General features: G+C 43.3%; 1 protein-coding gene across 1 annotated transcript in view; it reads right to left on the bottom strand.

Moving 5' to 3' along the window:
- Positions 1–12,143, bottom strand: part of serpini1 (serpin peptidase inhibitor, clade I (neuroserpin), member 1) — a 32,859-nt gene that overhangs the window by 14,730 nt on the left and 5,986 nt on the right. The window contains exon 2 of the mRNA XM_033630387.2: positions 2,166–2,454. Within this exon, the coding sequence (XP_033486278.1) occupies positions 2,166–2,433 (268 nt within the window). The 5' untranslated portion in view covers positions 2,434–2,454. The remainder of the gene's footprint in view (positions 1–2,165; positions 2,455–12,143) is intronic.

The raw sequence follows: 12,143 nt of genomic DNA, 5'->3' as shown, positions 1-12,143 counted from the left end.
GACCCACTGGCGGTGGATAAACAGGAAACAGCTGATAGCAGGAATGAGCAGCTAGTAGCAAGAGGGAAACACAAACCTGACAGACACTGTAAAGATGAGCAACTGGGGAGACAAGGAATTGCACGCCCTCCTTGTCCTGGCAAACGAAGAGGCCATTAACCGCCAGATGACGGGGACGGTGAAGGACAGGCCGACTTATTAGAGAATCGCCGAAGGACTGACCAGCTGCGGCTGGTCGTCACTGTACGTCACTGTTTACGTCACACGGTGAGCTACACGTTTTTTTACTTGCTCACACCCCCCATTGCCCTGAAAAAGCCGCATTCTGTATGAACAAAAGTAGGTAGGCGGCATTTTGCCACACTCCCCGATTTTGTTTTTATGCTGAAAGAAGACTGATTGGGCAATTGCTATCTAAAAAGGGCTTGTTATTGCTGCCTGTCTTGGTCTGGACACTCTTGAAAAAAAGATTTTTAATCTCAAAAGGTTTTTTTTCTGGTCAAATAAAGGTAAAATAAATTAAAAGATAAATAAATAAAACAAACGACAGGCATAATGTGACGTCGCCACCACAACGAGGCTCTAAAGCTGTGTTCAGCGTGATGAAGCTCTGTCGCCTCATTTAGCCACTTGGTAGCAATCGTGTTAACGTTCAAAATTCACGGGTAACAAAACGTGAAAGTCTTTTAAGCTTGTGTTAACCACAGAATTTATTTCAGACATCCAAACAAAAAAACACTCAAAAAACCCACTGACTTTCAGACAAGTGAATGAGTGCTGAAATGCTGACTCATTTCCGAGTTTTCAAACTCATTCTCGGGGCACTCTATTTAAACCTGCAGTACTTCTGTCACAGTGGGAATTAAATCTCAGCACGCATTTATCAGTTTATTCAGTTGTGTAACTGGTAGGTTTATTCACATTTTACAAAGCACCTTTCATGTTAGCTTTCTGTTTTAGAGTGAAGGGAATCATGGTGATTAAAACCACTGTATAAAGCTTTGAATATGTAACAGATGTATGTACCTTGGAGAATAAAAATGGGCATCAGGAAACAGAAATAAATAAATGACCACACATTTTAAAACTGAAATGATAATTGGCTTTTGACTGCTAGAGAATAAATATTACTAACCAAATTTAAACAGAAATTCGGAAATAAATGCCCACATTGTGATTACATATGCTGCCACAGTAAGTATTAGCAGGACATCTTAATACCCATCTGTGAACTTTATCAGCAGCTTGGTGAATTTCTGCAAACTGGCTGGGATGCAACAGTGTCTATTACTATATGTGTGGGAGCACGCGCATGTTTTTGTGTATGTCCTATGAGACTTGTGCTTAAGGCTAATTCGTGTAATTGTAGTAAAGGGACAGCTTTCACCTCTAGTGCTATTTATCAGTCTAGATTGTTTTGCTGTGAGCTGCAGCATGTTGGTGATACTGGCTATAGAGATGTCTGCCTTCTCTCCAATATAATGGAATTAGATGGCACTCAGCTTGTGGTGCTCAAAGGGCCAAAAAATACATTTGAAAAACTCAACAGCAATGTCTCTTTCCAGAAGTCATGACTCGGTTATTCAAGATAATCCACAGACCTTCTTGTGAGCAGTTTCATGTAGGAACTATTTTCTTTTTTTGCCAAACTACATGCAGCAACAGCATCACCATGCAGAGGGAAGCTCACCTAACACCACTGAGCATGAATTAGCTCAGCTCAGCCAAAGGGGATGCCAGACATGTTTATATCTTGCACTGCCACAAGCACGAGCCTCTCACTCATGAGCAGATGCACACCTTTCTTTCAATATGGACAATATCTCCAATACTCGGCAACTCATGCTAAAACAGTCTAGATTGATAAATAGCACTAAAGTTAAGGGGGGAAATATGTATTTTTGATGTTGTGGTGAACATTTAAGGGCATATTCTAATGATTTAATGTTGCACTTTCTTAAAGTTGGGGGAGACATTATGATTGTCCCTAAAGCCCTAAAAATGCTTGATCCTATATTTCCAAAAAAGCAACTGGATAGCATCTTTCATTAGACCAGTAAAATGGTGGAGCACCCCTTTTGATTTTGTAACTATAATTTCCTTTGCCAAAGACTTTCCACTGTCCCTGATGCTGATGACCATGTGTGTATGAACGTGCGTCTCACCTGGCAGCAGGTGGCTGAATCCCACAGCTTGCCGTATCTCCTCCAGTGAAGCCCCCCTGGCTCCCAGCTCCACCATGCCCAGGGCCACAGCCACGCTCAGCGGGGAGAAAATGATATTATCCTGATCCCCCGCCGCCTGCAGCCGGTGGTACAGTCTGACTGAGAACTCTGATATAGTGTCCTCCGGAATGTCCGCCGCCCGGCAACCGTAGCGCGGCAACAGGATGGAGAGGAGGAGGAGCGGGGACAAAGCGTCCAGGATCAACATCGCAGCACAGACCACAGATAACTGTGTGAAAGAGGGATGTGTGGAGTGGAAGGGGGTTGGATGGAGAGAAAAAGAAGATGTGTTTAATGTGATGATGGAGCGATAGATGTGAGAGAAGGAGATGGAGAAGAAGAAGGGAAACAAGAGAGGATGGGGAGTCAATGAGGCAAAGAGGGATGATTGATTGGAGGGACAGATGGGGGATGGGAAGCCAAAAAGGTGGAAGGAAGGAAAACAGATGAGGATGGAGAGATGACAATTTGAAAGAGAGAAAATGATTTGGGCAGGGACGGAGCCAAAAGTAGAGAGAGGAGGATTGCAGAAAGGGGGTAGGGGGAGAGATAAAGGTAGAGAGGATGATTGCGTAAGGGAGAAAAAGAGATGAAGGACAAGTGGATTTTGGAGGGGAGGGAGACAGAGATGAAAGTAAAGAGAGCGGGGAGGCAGGAGGACAAAAAGAGAGCAGGGAGAGGAGAGAGACAGGAAACATCTGACAGTCAAACATTCTGCCAGTTTAGACTGTGAACACAAAAGAGGAATGCATTCATAAAAACAAGTCTGTAATAATTAGGCCTGTCCTCAGACGTTAGTCAGCAAGATGTTATTGGTCACTTGGTCGCAGAAGAAAAAAAAGAAAGACAAATGCGAAACTCTATTAGGAGCTGCATCTTGGTCCAAATAAATCAAAACCCATATGACTGGACCATGTGTGAATTTGAAAGGACAGACACAGAAAGTGGCCACGCTCAGCAGTCAGACAGGAGTCACGTTACAAACCAATCACAGCCGACAGATATCTTTCCCTTCTTTTGTAAATATTCAGTCTGATAAATACGGAAAAGTTGATCATGTTAGTGCAGGGCTACCCAGAGCTTTACATCTGTCCCACAGACGATAGGCCTACACACTTATAAACAGCACCTGGAAGAAGATCAACTCTGCACTCAGGGTTTCAGGTAAATAGGCTATACGGTGCTTGTTAAGGGTACTTAGCAACCTCAGATGCAACCTTCCTCTGCGTTCTTGAAAGCTGGCACAAAAAAGGCACAAGAGTAGTGCCCAGCGCCCGACCTCGCGTCTTTCAGGTGGTTAAAAACGCAGTATGTGTACGGCCCCTAATTTCCAGGGCTGGTACCTGCAGTTATTCCACAGGCTAGTTAATAACATGTCGGGCAGGAAATCCAAAGTGTGGGATCATTCTGAGAAGGTGAAGGACGAACCCAAGGTGATATGTAAACTCATCTTCATTGGTCGACTACAAACATGACGTGTCATCTGAAACATGAAAGTAGCTACATGCCCATTAGCCACTTAGCACAATCATTACTGCTTTGCCCACAGCGTAATTAACAGGCGGCTCGTTCAGTGTGTGATGTGCAAGCCCAGTCTCAGTCCAGTGACTTGTGGCATCAGAAACCAACAAAATAAGACGTCCTTTAACGTCCGCATGATATAAGGCCATTTGCCGTTATAGTTTTAAGGGTACCTGGCTGCGTAAGGGGGAAATGTTGTGGGACAAGGACAAAACCTAAGGTGGCAAAAGTCCAACTGGGGTGGGCAGGAGGGGTGATGAATAGGTCCAACAAACATTAACTTTCACCTGAAAGAGCGATGTTTGCGTAGAACATCAACAACCAATGTACCAAGGGTACCCTGCACGTCGTATATGGGCACGGAAAGCCCACGACCAAACTTCATATGTGACAAGGTCGGAGTGAAAATTTGTTGGACGTGCACTCATAAATATAAAGATAAAATACAGGCCTATATTAATGAAGGTTCATTAGTACGGTTTTGTATTCCTCTGTAATGTAGCACAGTGTTAACAATGTTACTGATATTATTCTTTCTCACACCTTCAACTCACACCATTGTGTTGCCCCGCCCAAAATATATAAATTATAATTAAATTAATATCTTAAACATGAAGGCGACTGGTTGTCTAATGGCTCTAAATGACGACTATCGGTCTTATTCGGGGGCAACCCTAGTAACAATTTCTACTTGTTAGCAGAGGTGAACTTAAATATGCAAAGAGGGACTCATTTCCCATAAAGACACTGTTGAAAAATGTTGTAAAAGAAAACAGTTGGGTAAAAGGAGAGAGATTAAACCGGAAAAAGAAAAGGATTAAATGAATTTAGATGAAAGGGCAGTGGGTCAGAAAAGAGATTAAACAAAGTACGAAAAAAGGACAGAAAGAAGAAAAGGGTAGACGTAAAGCAGACATGTCAGGAGTTAAACACATTGTGCAGAGTTACAGCAATAACAGCCAGGAGGAGCTGCAGAGAGGCACTGAGATCGTATATAAACAACATGAATGTGCGGTAACTACAGCTGTACTGCTGACTGCAGTCAGTATTGCTGTTCAGAGCACATCTGCTAAATGAGCTCATACATATTTTATGGCCATTCTTATCATCTTGAGTTAAATCAGCTTCTTTCCTTCAGAATCTGCTTCCCTTCTTCTGTGTGTGTGTGTTTGAGCCTTTGAATGTGAATGGATGAGTTTCTGTCTGGCTGTACAGAATGACTGATTAGGAAGCTGCCCTTAGCTCCCCCCGTCCTCCATCCTTCCCCTCGTGTTTCCATGCCATCACACTCCTCGCCTCCTTTTTCATCTCCCTCTCGTCCATATGTTATCTATCTTCTCCGACCTCCTTCCTCCCTCTCATCTCTCTACTTTCTTACCTTTCCAGTCTCTTTAACCCTCCCTTTATACCTTTTAAAATTAAAAGAAATATACACACACTGCGCCATCTCTCTGGTGCTGTTGTTGCCAGGCAACATTGTTTTCTGCTGCCCAAACAAAAAAAGACAAAGTCAATGACATATAGTGTGAAGAGAAACAGACAGGAGATATCGAGAGATGATGATAAAGTGTGACATAACACATGGACGTCTGTTTCTTGTTTGTTTGTCCCTCTGCTGTGCTGTTGTCATTATACAGTTTGCATAAAGGATTCAGCTGGCAGTCCCATGCAGGGCTGGAATCTGCTGGCTGCTACTGTATGTGTGGGCCGGCAGGTGACTGTGGTCACAATGTACCTGAGTGTCAACAGCAACAACAATGGGCAGCAGCCAGAGAATTAGCACCCCATCCTGTCATCCTGTCCTTTCCTCTGCTGTGCGATGGCATGTGACAAACAATTTCCCCTCCAAAATAAAGCCAGTCCAGTACGGGGGACGCATTAATGTCAAACCCATTAAAAGATTAACCTGGTGTTAGTCTATATTATTTCTTACTGTCAACTAATTCCATGAAAAGACCAAAACCATCAATGAATGGATCCTAGTATTCTGCGTCTATGAAGCCAAAGATTGTCCCTCTGTGCCACAGACCGCCATTGTGGTCCGAAAACTATTAACAAGACATCAAAGAGCCACAGTGTTACTGGGTCCCACTGTAGTTTCTTTTGACTCAATCCCTGATACACCATCCTCCTGTTGTAGAAACTCACTACAGCAGCCAAACTATTAGATTTTTGGGAAATTATTTATCCTTGAATAAGGTCTAGTAAAATTCACTTAAATTCACCCACAACGCCTATCCAAGGCATATCCAAAGTAAACTGAAAGCTGTTTTTGTTCAGTTTTTAGTATATGGACATAGTCTCATTTGAAAGGTAACCATATTTTTTCCCCCCAACAGTCAAAATCACTGCAAGTGCTTCTGTCATTTTAACACTGAATTATTTTTTGTTTGGTTGTTTCTTTTTTTTGTGAGAAAAGATGCTGCAGATGACTTGAACAGGGAGGTGGGAAATCTGCTGTGGTGTGTCAGTGTCTCATTGACAAGACCCATAAGCCATCGGGGCATTTGCTGGCTACTGGTCAGTATTAATGGAACCGCAAGGGGTTAGCTTGAGCAAACCACTTTAACACAGCAGATTGTTTACACAGCAGTTGGTTACATCATAAATCATCAAATAAAACCCTACGGGCTGTTTGATTTCTTTTTCTTTTAAAGACCATTTTTGGCATATTTATGCTGTTATTAGATAGTACAGAACAGGTGAGAACGATGGAGAGAGAGGGGACGACTTGCAGCAAAGGGCCATAATTTGGAGGCAAACCCAAGGCCAATGCAGCAAGGACAGTGCCTTTATTCATGGGGTGTTGAGCTACTGGGCACCCTGGGCTGTTGGATTTCTAACAGGTTTGATATTCTTATGGTTAATTATGGTGGCCGATGTGAAAATTTGTTGTTTGATTTGTCCGTTCTGGGCTACTATAGGACAATATGACAGACTGTGTGAGAGAGTACCTGCTTTGTATGTAGATACACAGTAAATGGCTCATTCTAAGGTAACGAAAACACAACAATTCTTATTGTCAGGTGATCCTAAACTAATGAAAACATAGTCATGAATATTACACACCATTTCTGCCAATAGATGCCCCTAAATCCTACACACTGGACCTTTACAGTAACATATCCTGATCAAATGGCTGGCCAGCCCTGCCTACATTTTACAACAAACTGCATCTAGGTCATAAGATTTAAGGGTTTCATTCCTCATTGTCTTGCAAAACACCAGCGCCACATGTCACTTCCACTTCATGTCCTTCTAAACTGACAGTCACCAACTCATCTTGTTTGTTCTCCATCTGTAAGTATTCTGACAAACTGCTTCTGACAAGCACGGCACTGACCAAACTCCAGAATGGATTTGCGTCTGCTTGAGTCAGAAAATGGAAATCCATTTTGGTTTACAGAGTTTCTTCACACGACACTTTGTTTACCAAGTACGCAAATATGTTAACAGTTTGTCTGTATAGATACAATAGGGTGGCTTCTGACTGCCCTCGTGGAATTTGTTGACAGAAGTGTAGAATAACACCAGCATCTATTGACATATTGATTAGGTCCTGATGATTAGTAAAATGTAAGATATTTCATCTGATCATAGTATCTCGGCTAGATTTGACTCTTCCAGTAGCAGGATGGTCCATCAAGGTAACAGGCAGGAAGATGTTGTTTAAGCCTTGGAAACCGGCTTGTTGCATCAATGATGCACAACTTTAAATAGATATTAACAGAAAAATCAAATGACACACAAAGGCACAAACCTGGTTAATAAACGGTGAGTCACGTGTGTTCACCTGCTCTCACATGTCGTGCATCAGACACTGAAGAGAGAGCGAGAGAGATCCAGGGAGAGCAAGAAAGGCTGAGGGAAAGGAGGGGGCGGCTGGCAGAGATGTAAATGGAGGTAATGTTCCTGACCTTCTGAGCTGTGGGAGCTGAACTTTTCTGAGACAGACAGCCCCGCTTTCTGTAAGGAAAGACCCAGCCATGCAGTTAAGCCAGGGAAAGTAGTGTGGAGCATCATTGTGTGTGCACCTGTGTGTGTCTGCGTGCGAGTGTGCATGTGTGAGTGGATAATAACACCATGGGTGGCTGGCCGTTACTTGTAACGGTGACACCGTTCTGACCTTTTGAGTTGTGGCACCTTGTCTGTGGCCATTGACGACTTTGAGCCAAACTTTGGCTCCGATCTACTCAGGTGGGGTTCTCAGCATGCCTCCCAGGTAAGCGGGGAAACCCAACACTCGGCTATAAAATGTTCTCTCGTGACTTAAAGAACCGAATAAGTCAGAAGATCTCTCGTGGTTTAAGTTGCAAGACTTTAATCCTGACAACTTGATTAATTCCGTGCAATTAAACTCGCTGGCCTTTAAAAGCAGCCTCTAATCTCTCTGTGTAATCCTAATTCTCAGACAGAATAGATCGGCAGCTGACATTTCCACAATTAAAATGTGACGTCACCCAAATCCACGGCACGTACGTTAATCCTTACTGCCATTTAAACCCAACACCTTGAGACGGCATGCTTCGGAGGCCAGGGGAATTTATTAAACATGGGCATCCTCATTCACGGTTCAAATCCACAGGCACACACACACACACACGCACTTTGAAGTACACGTTTCCACGTACACTTCCAAGCCAAGGTTACCAAGGCAACTGCAAGTGATGGACATTTTTCGTTTTGCAGAGCTGACAGAGAGACTTTTTACCCTTTAAAGATATCTTCCTCCTTCCATATAGGCAGATAAACTCTCTTTCCTTTTTTTTTTTTTTTTTACACACTACTCAGCAGTTTCTGACTAACCTCTCTCTTTGCAAGAACTCTTCACACCAGCTCCAGTTCTGTCACTCACTGCACTCCCTGACATTGTCTGGTTCAAACACACACACACTCACTCTCTCCCCAGGCACACATGGTGACTGCACTCAGTAATTTTGCGAAAAACAAGTCAAGCTCCCGCTCCTCTTCTTCTTTCCTCTGGAAGCGATCGCAGTGGAGCTGCAGCAAAGTCCCCCAACAGTATCTCCCTCTTTAACCCAATTCTCTGCTCCAGCTCAAATCACAGCACACTGGTTCACTTAGGCTCTGAGTACACTTCGAAACGGCTGAAGCTCATGGGCGCTTTGACGAAGTCTGTGCAAATGCTAACATCCCATTTCATGAAGGCCGATCCCTCTGGGAATAAACTGCAGAGAACGATGTGTGTGATTATCTCTGGCCCCGAAAAACCTTGAATTTCTGCGACGGACGCTCTGTTAAAAACGGCAAAGTAATCTGGCACCATGAGGATGTCGAACTTATAAAGGGCTCTGCAGTACAGAGATAATGGAGTCTGATTATCATTCATGAGTTTCAAGTTTTCCTCGGAGGCGCCATCGCAGCCACTCTTTACATATTGTTCTGGTCTTGAACCGAGTGAAACGCGCTCACACTGAAAATGATTAAACCTACATCATTAATCTCAAATCACTCATGCCTGAGTGTCTAACATTTTTCCCCAGTTTGATTAGACACCCGTCTCTCACCTATTGCTCACCCACTGATGTGGAGACTCCCAAGACGGAGCAACAAGATTTACACAAGGAGGCTGCAATAAAGCCCACCACTGGGTAGAGCCTTTAACTCCACTGGAGTCTAGGAAAAAGGAAGCGCTAAACTCCTATGGCGACCAGGGACTTTCATTACTGGGCCCAATAAAGTGGATACAACCCATCAATCAAGCTGTATGTTCTGCTCTTGCCCCCTATTTGCACTTCTGTAGCAACCAGGCAACAGCAGCTACGTGACTAAATGGCTATTGTGTCTCATCTAGGTTTTACTTTTCATCTATTTAGAAATTATAATTCTAAACTATTCTGATTAAAATTCCACTACTGTACCGTTTTAAAGGTAAGTTAACTTCCTCTTCAACACATTTTGTAGGGGTTACAGTATTTTAAACTGTGCATATTCATCAATTAAATAAAATCCTCTAAGGTTTAACATCTTCAAAAGCAGTACGCAACCGCTCCCCTAAAGCAACGACTACAGCCTCACACAGGTATTTCTGTTTTGAATATAAAACATGCAATGTATCAGCAAATAAACTTCAGTGAATTATTTTTTAATTAAAGTGTAAATCTTAAAATAAAATGTATAACCAGGCTCCAAAGCCAAAAAAGCCTGAAGATCAAAACAACAGTAAACTAGGCCATCTTTGTATCTGCACACCCAAGGTGACTGTAATTTAAAAACTGGCGACTGTCAATTTTGCAGCTAGTGTCACACTAACGAGGCTCTGGCTGCGATCCATCCGAGATTAATTTTATTATTTACACTCAGTGTTATCCTACTGTGATAATGTCAAAATGTTTGCTGTGCAAAAGGACTGTCGCTGTGACCAGCCGTGCAGATTTGACATTGGTGGAGGTGATGCTGAAGGAATAAAACAAGTGAGGCTGATAAAGGTAATCAGCCAGCAATATATGCTCCCTACTGTGATTCACACCACAGTGGGCTTGGGCACAGTGGCGTAAGGTAGTTACGATGGGCCCCAGTGCATGCTATCGTCCACATACACATTACACAATCAGAGACTTGACATTGGATAACATCAACATACATATTACCCAGCAATCATCATTGCATATCTGTATATAACAAAAAATACCAAAGAAAATAAGAAATTTAATTTTAATCATTTATTTATAGAACAGGATTTTTGTAGTTACAGAATAAGCGTATAATTTTGTTATAGATGCTATTGATGGAGATGGGTTTGGGTTTTTTTCAAGGCCATATATAGCAAATGGCACTGTTTTTAATTTAATGAGAACTCTTCTTTGGACACAGGCGTATTTTCAAGGCGGCAATCACTCATGAGGGCCCATTCTCCACCCAACACATTTGGAGGGCCTACTCTTTCTATGGGCCCCAATGCGACCACACTGCCTGCACTTTCTATATTTACGCCCCTGCTTGGGCGGTATCTATTTTTGCATACTGTTCTGATATTTCACATGTACATTTACACAGTACATGATGGTATCTGTGTTAAAAAGAAAACATAAAATCTATGCTGCCCACCCATAGAATAATGGACAGGAAATAGTCGCCCTTCTTGGTGAAGGACCTGATGACACTTGTTGCTGCAGCGAATAGCAACACATCAGCGGGCTAAATGGTGATAATGTGTTAAACAGAATCATGTGTCTAAAAAACTTCTTTTCTTTTCTTTCCTGTAATTATTAATGATTTTAATTCATATCATTTTCCGTAACCGCTTATCGTGTTGGGTGTCGAGGGTGTGTTGGAGCCTATCCCAGCTAACACTGAGCGAGAGGTGTACACTCTGGACAGGTCACCAGACTATCACAGGGCTGACACATAGAGACAGACAGCCATTGACGTTCACATTCACACCTATGGTCAATTGAGAGTCACCAATTAACCTGCATGTCTTTGGACTGTGGGAGGAAGCTGGAGTACCCAGACAATGCTAACCACTGCATCACCATGCCGCCATTATTTTAATTATTTAACATTAAATTAGATTAGTTTTATTTAAGATACCAGCATGTTCACTCAAGAGAGGGTCACCTCTAACCTCTCAGCCCCTTAACATTCCCTCCTTGTTGAGTTTCAGATGCTTCCATCAGGGTGGAGGTCTTGCCTCCCTAAATGCAGCACTAAAGGTGCAGACACCAAACCGACATCAAAGAATTAGCGGTGACGAAAGCCAACTGTTGCGTCGTTTACGTTGCCTCACGTCACCCCGTCAGTTGCATTTGAACACTACATGGACTACATCCGACGGCAAAGTGGCCCGTACGTTCTGCACCTGCGTGAGAGAGAGCGGAGTGACAGAGTGGTACATCCTGACAGCTGAGGGGTTCAAGTGCCTTAAAGGCCCTGACACACCAAGCCCACAGTCGGCCGTCGACCAAAGTCAGTCGGCTGTCGGTAATTGTCTGTCGCCCTAGTTTTTACGGTGTGTCCCGCACCGTCGGTACTTTGGTGTTGGCATCAGCGGCTTTTTGGCCAATTGCGCATGTTGAATCGGCAGAGCTTGTCGGTGAGAGAGATCACTCTGATTGGCTGTTCAGGTTTTATTTTCTCACCCCTGTAGCAAGTGAATCTGCCTGTAGTGAGACCGGGGCTAACCGCTGCTTCCTCCTCAGGCTCCACTCCACTCAGACTGTCCTTTGTCTCGTCTGCTTATCTTAACCAGCAGTGACCACTATTTGTCCATGATTTACCCCTGACAGTGTGTGATACTGGATTCTGTGTGCTATGTACTGTCTGTTTTGTTGTACTCATGACTACTGTCTGTATCTCAAATTGCCCCTCGGGGACTTTAAGGTTTTACCTTACCTTCGGTTGCAAACAGATCAAATTCCACAGGCCAGTAAAACC

Source organism: Epinephelus lanceolatus, chromosome 4, assembly GCF_041903045.1.
Source record: "Epinephelus lanceolatus isolate andai-2023 chromosome 4, ASM4190304v1, whole genome shotgun sequence".
Lineage (NCBI taxonomy): Eukaryota > Metazoa > Chordata > Actinopteri > Perciformes > Serranidae > Epinephelus > Epinephelus lanceolatus.
The sequence above is the reverse complement of the archived record's forward strand: the minus strand, read 5'-3'. Positions and strand labels throughout refer to the sequence as shown.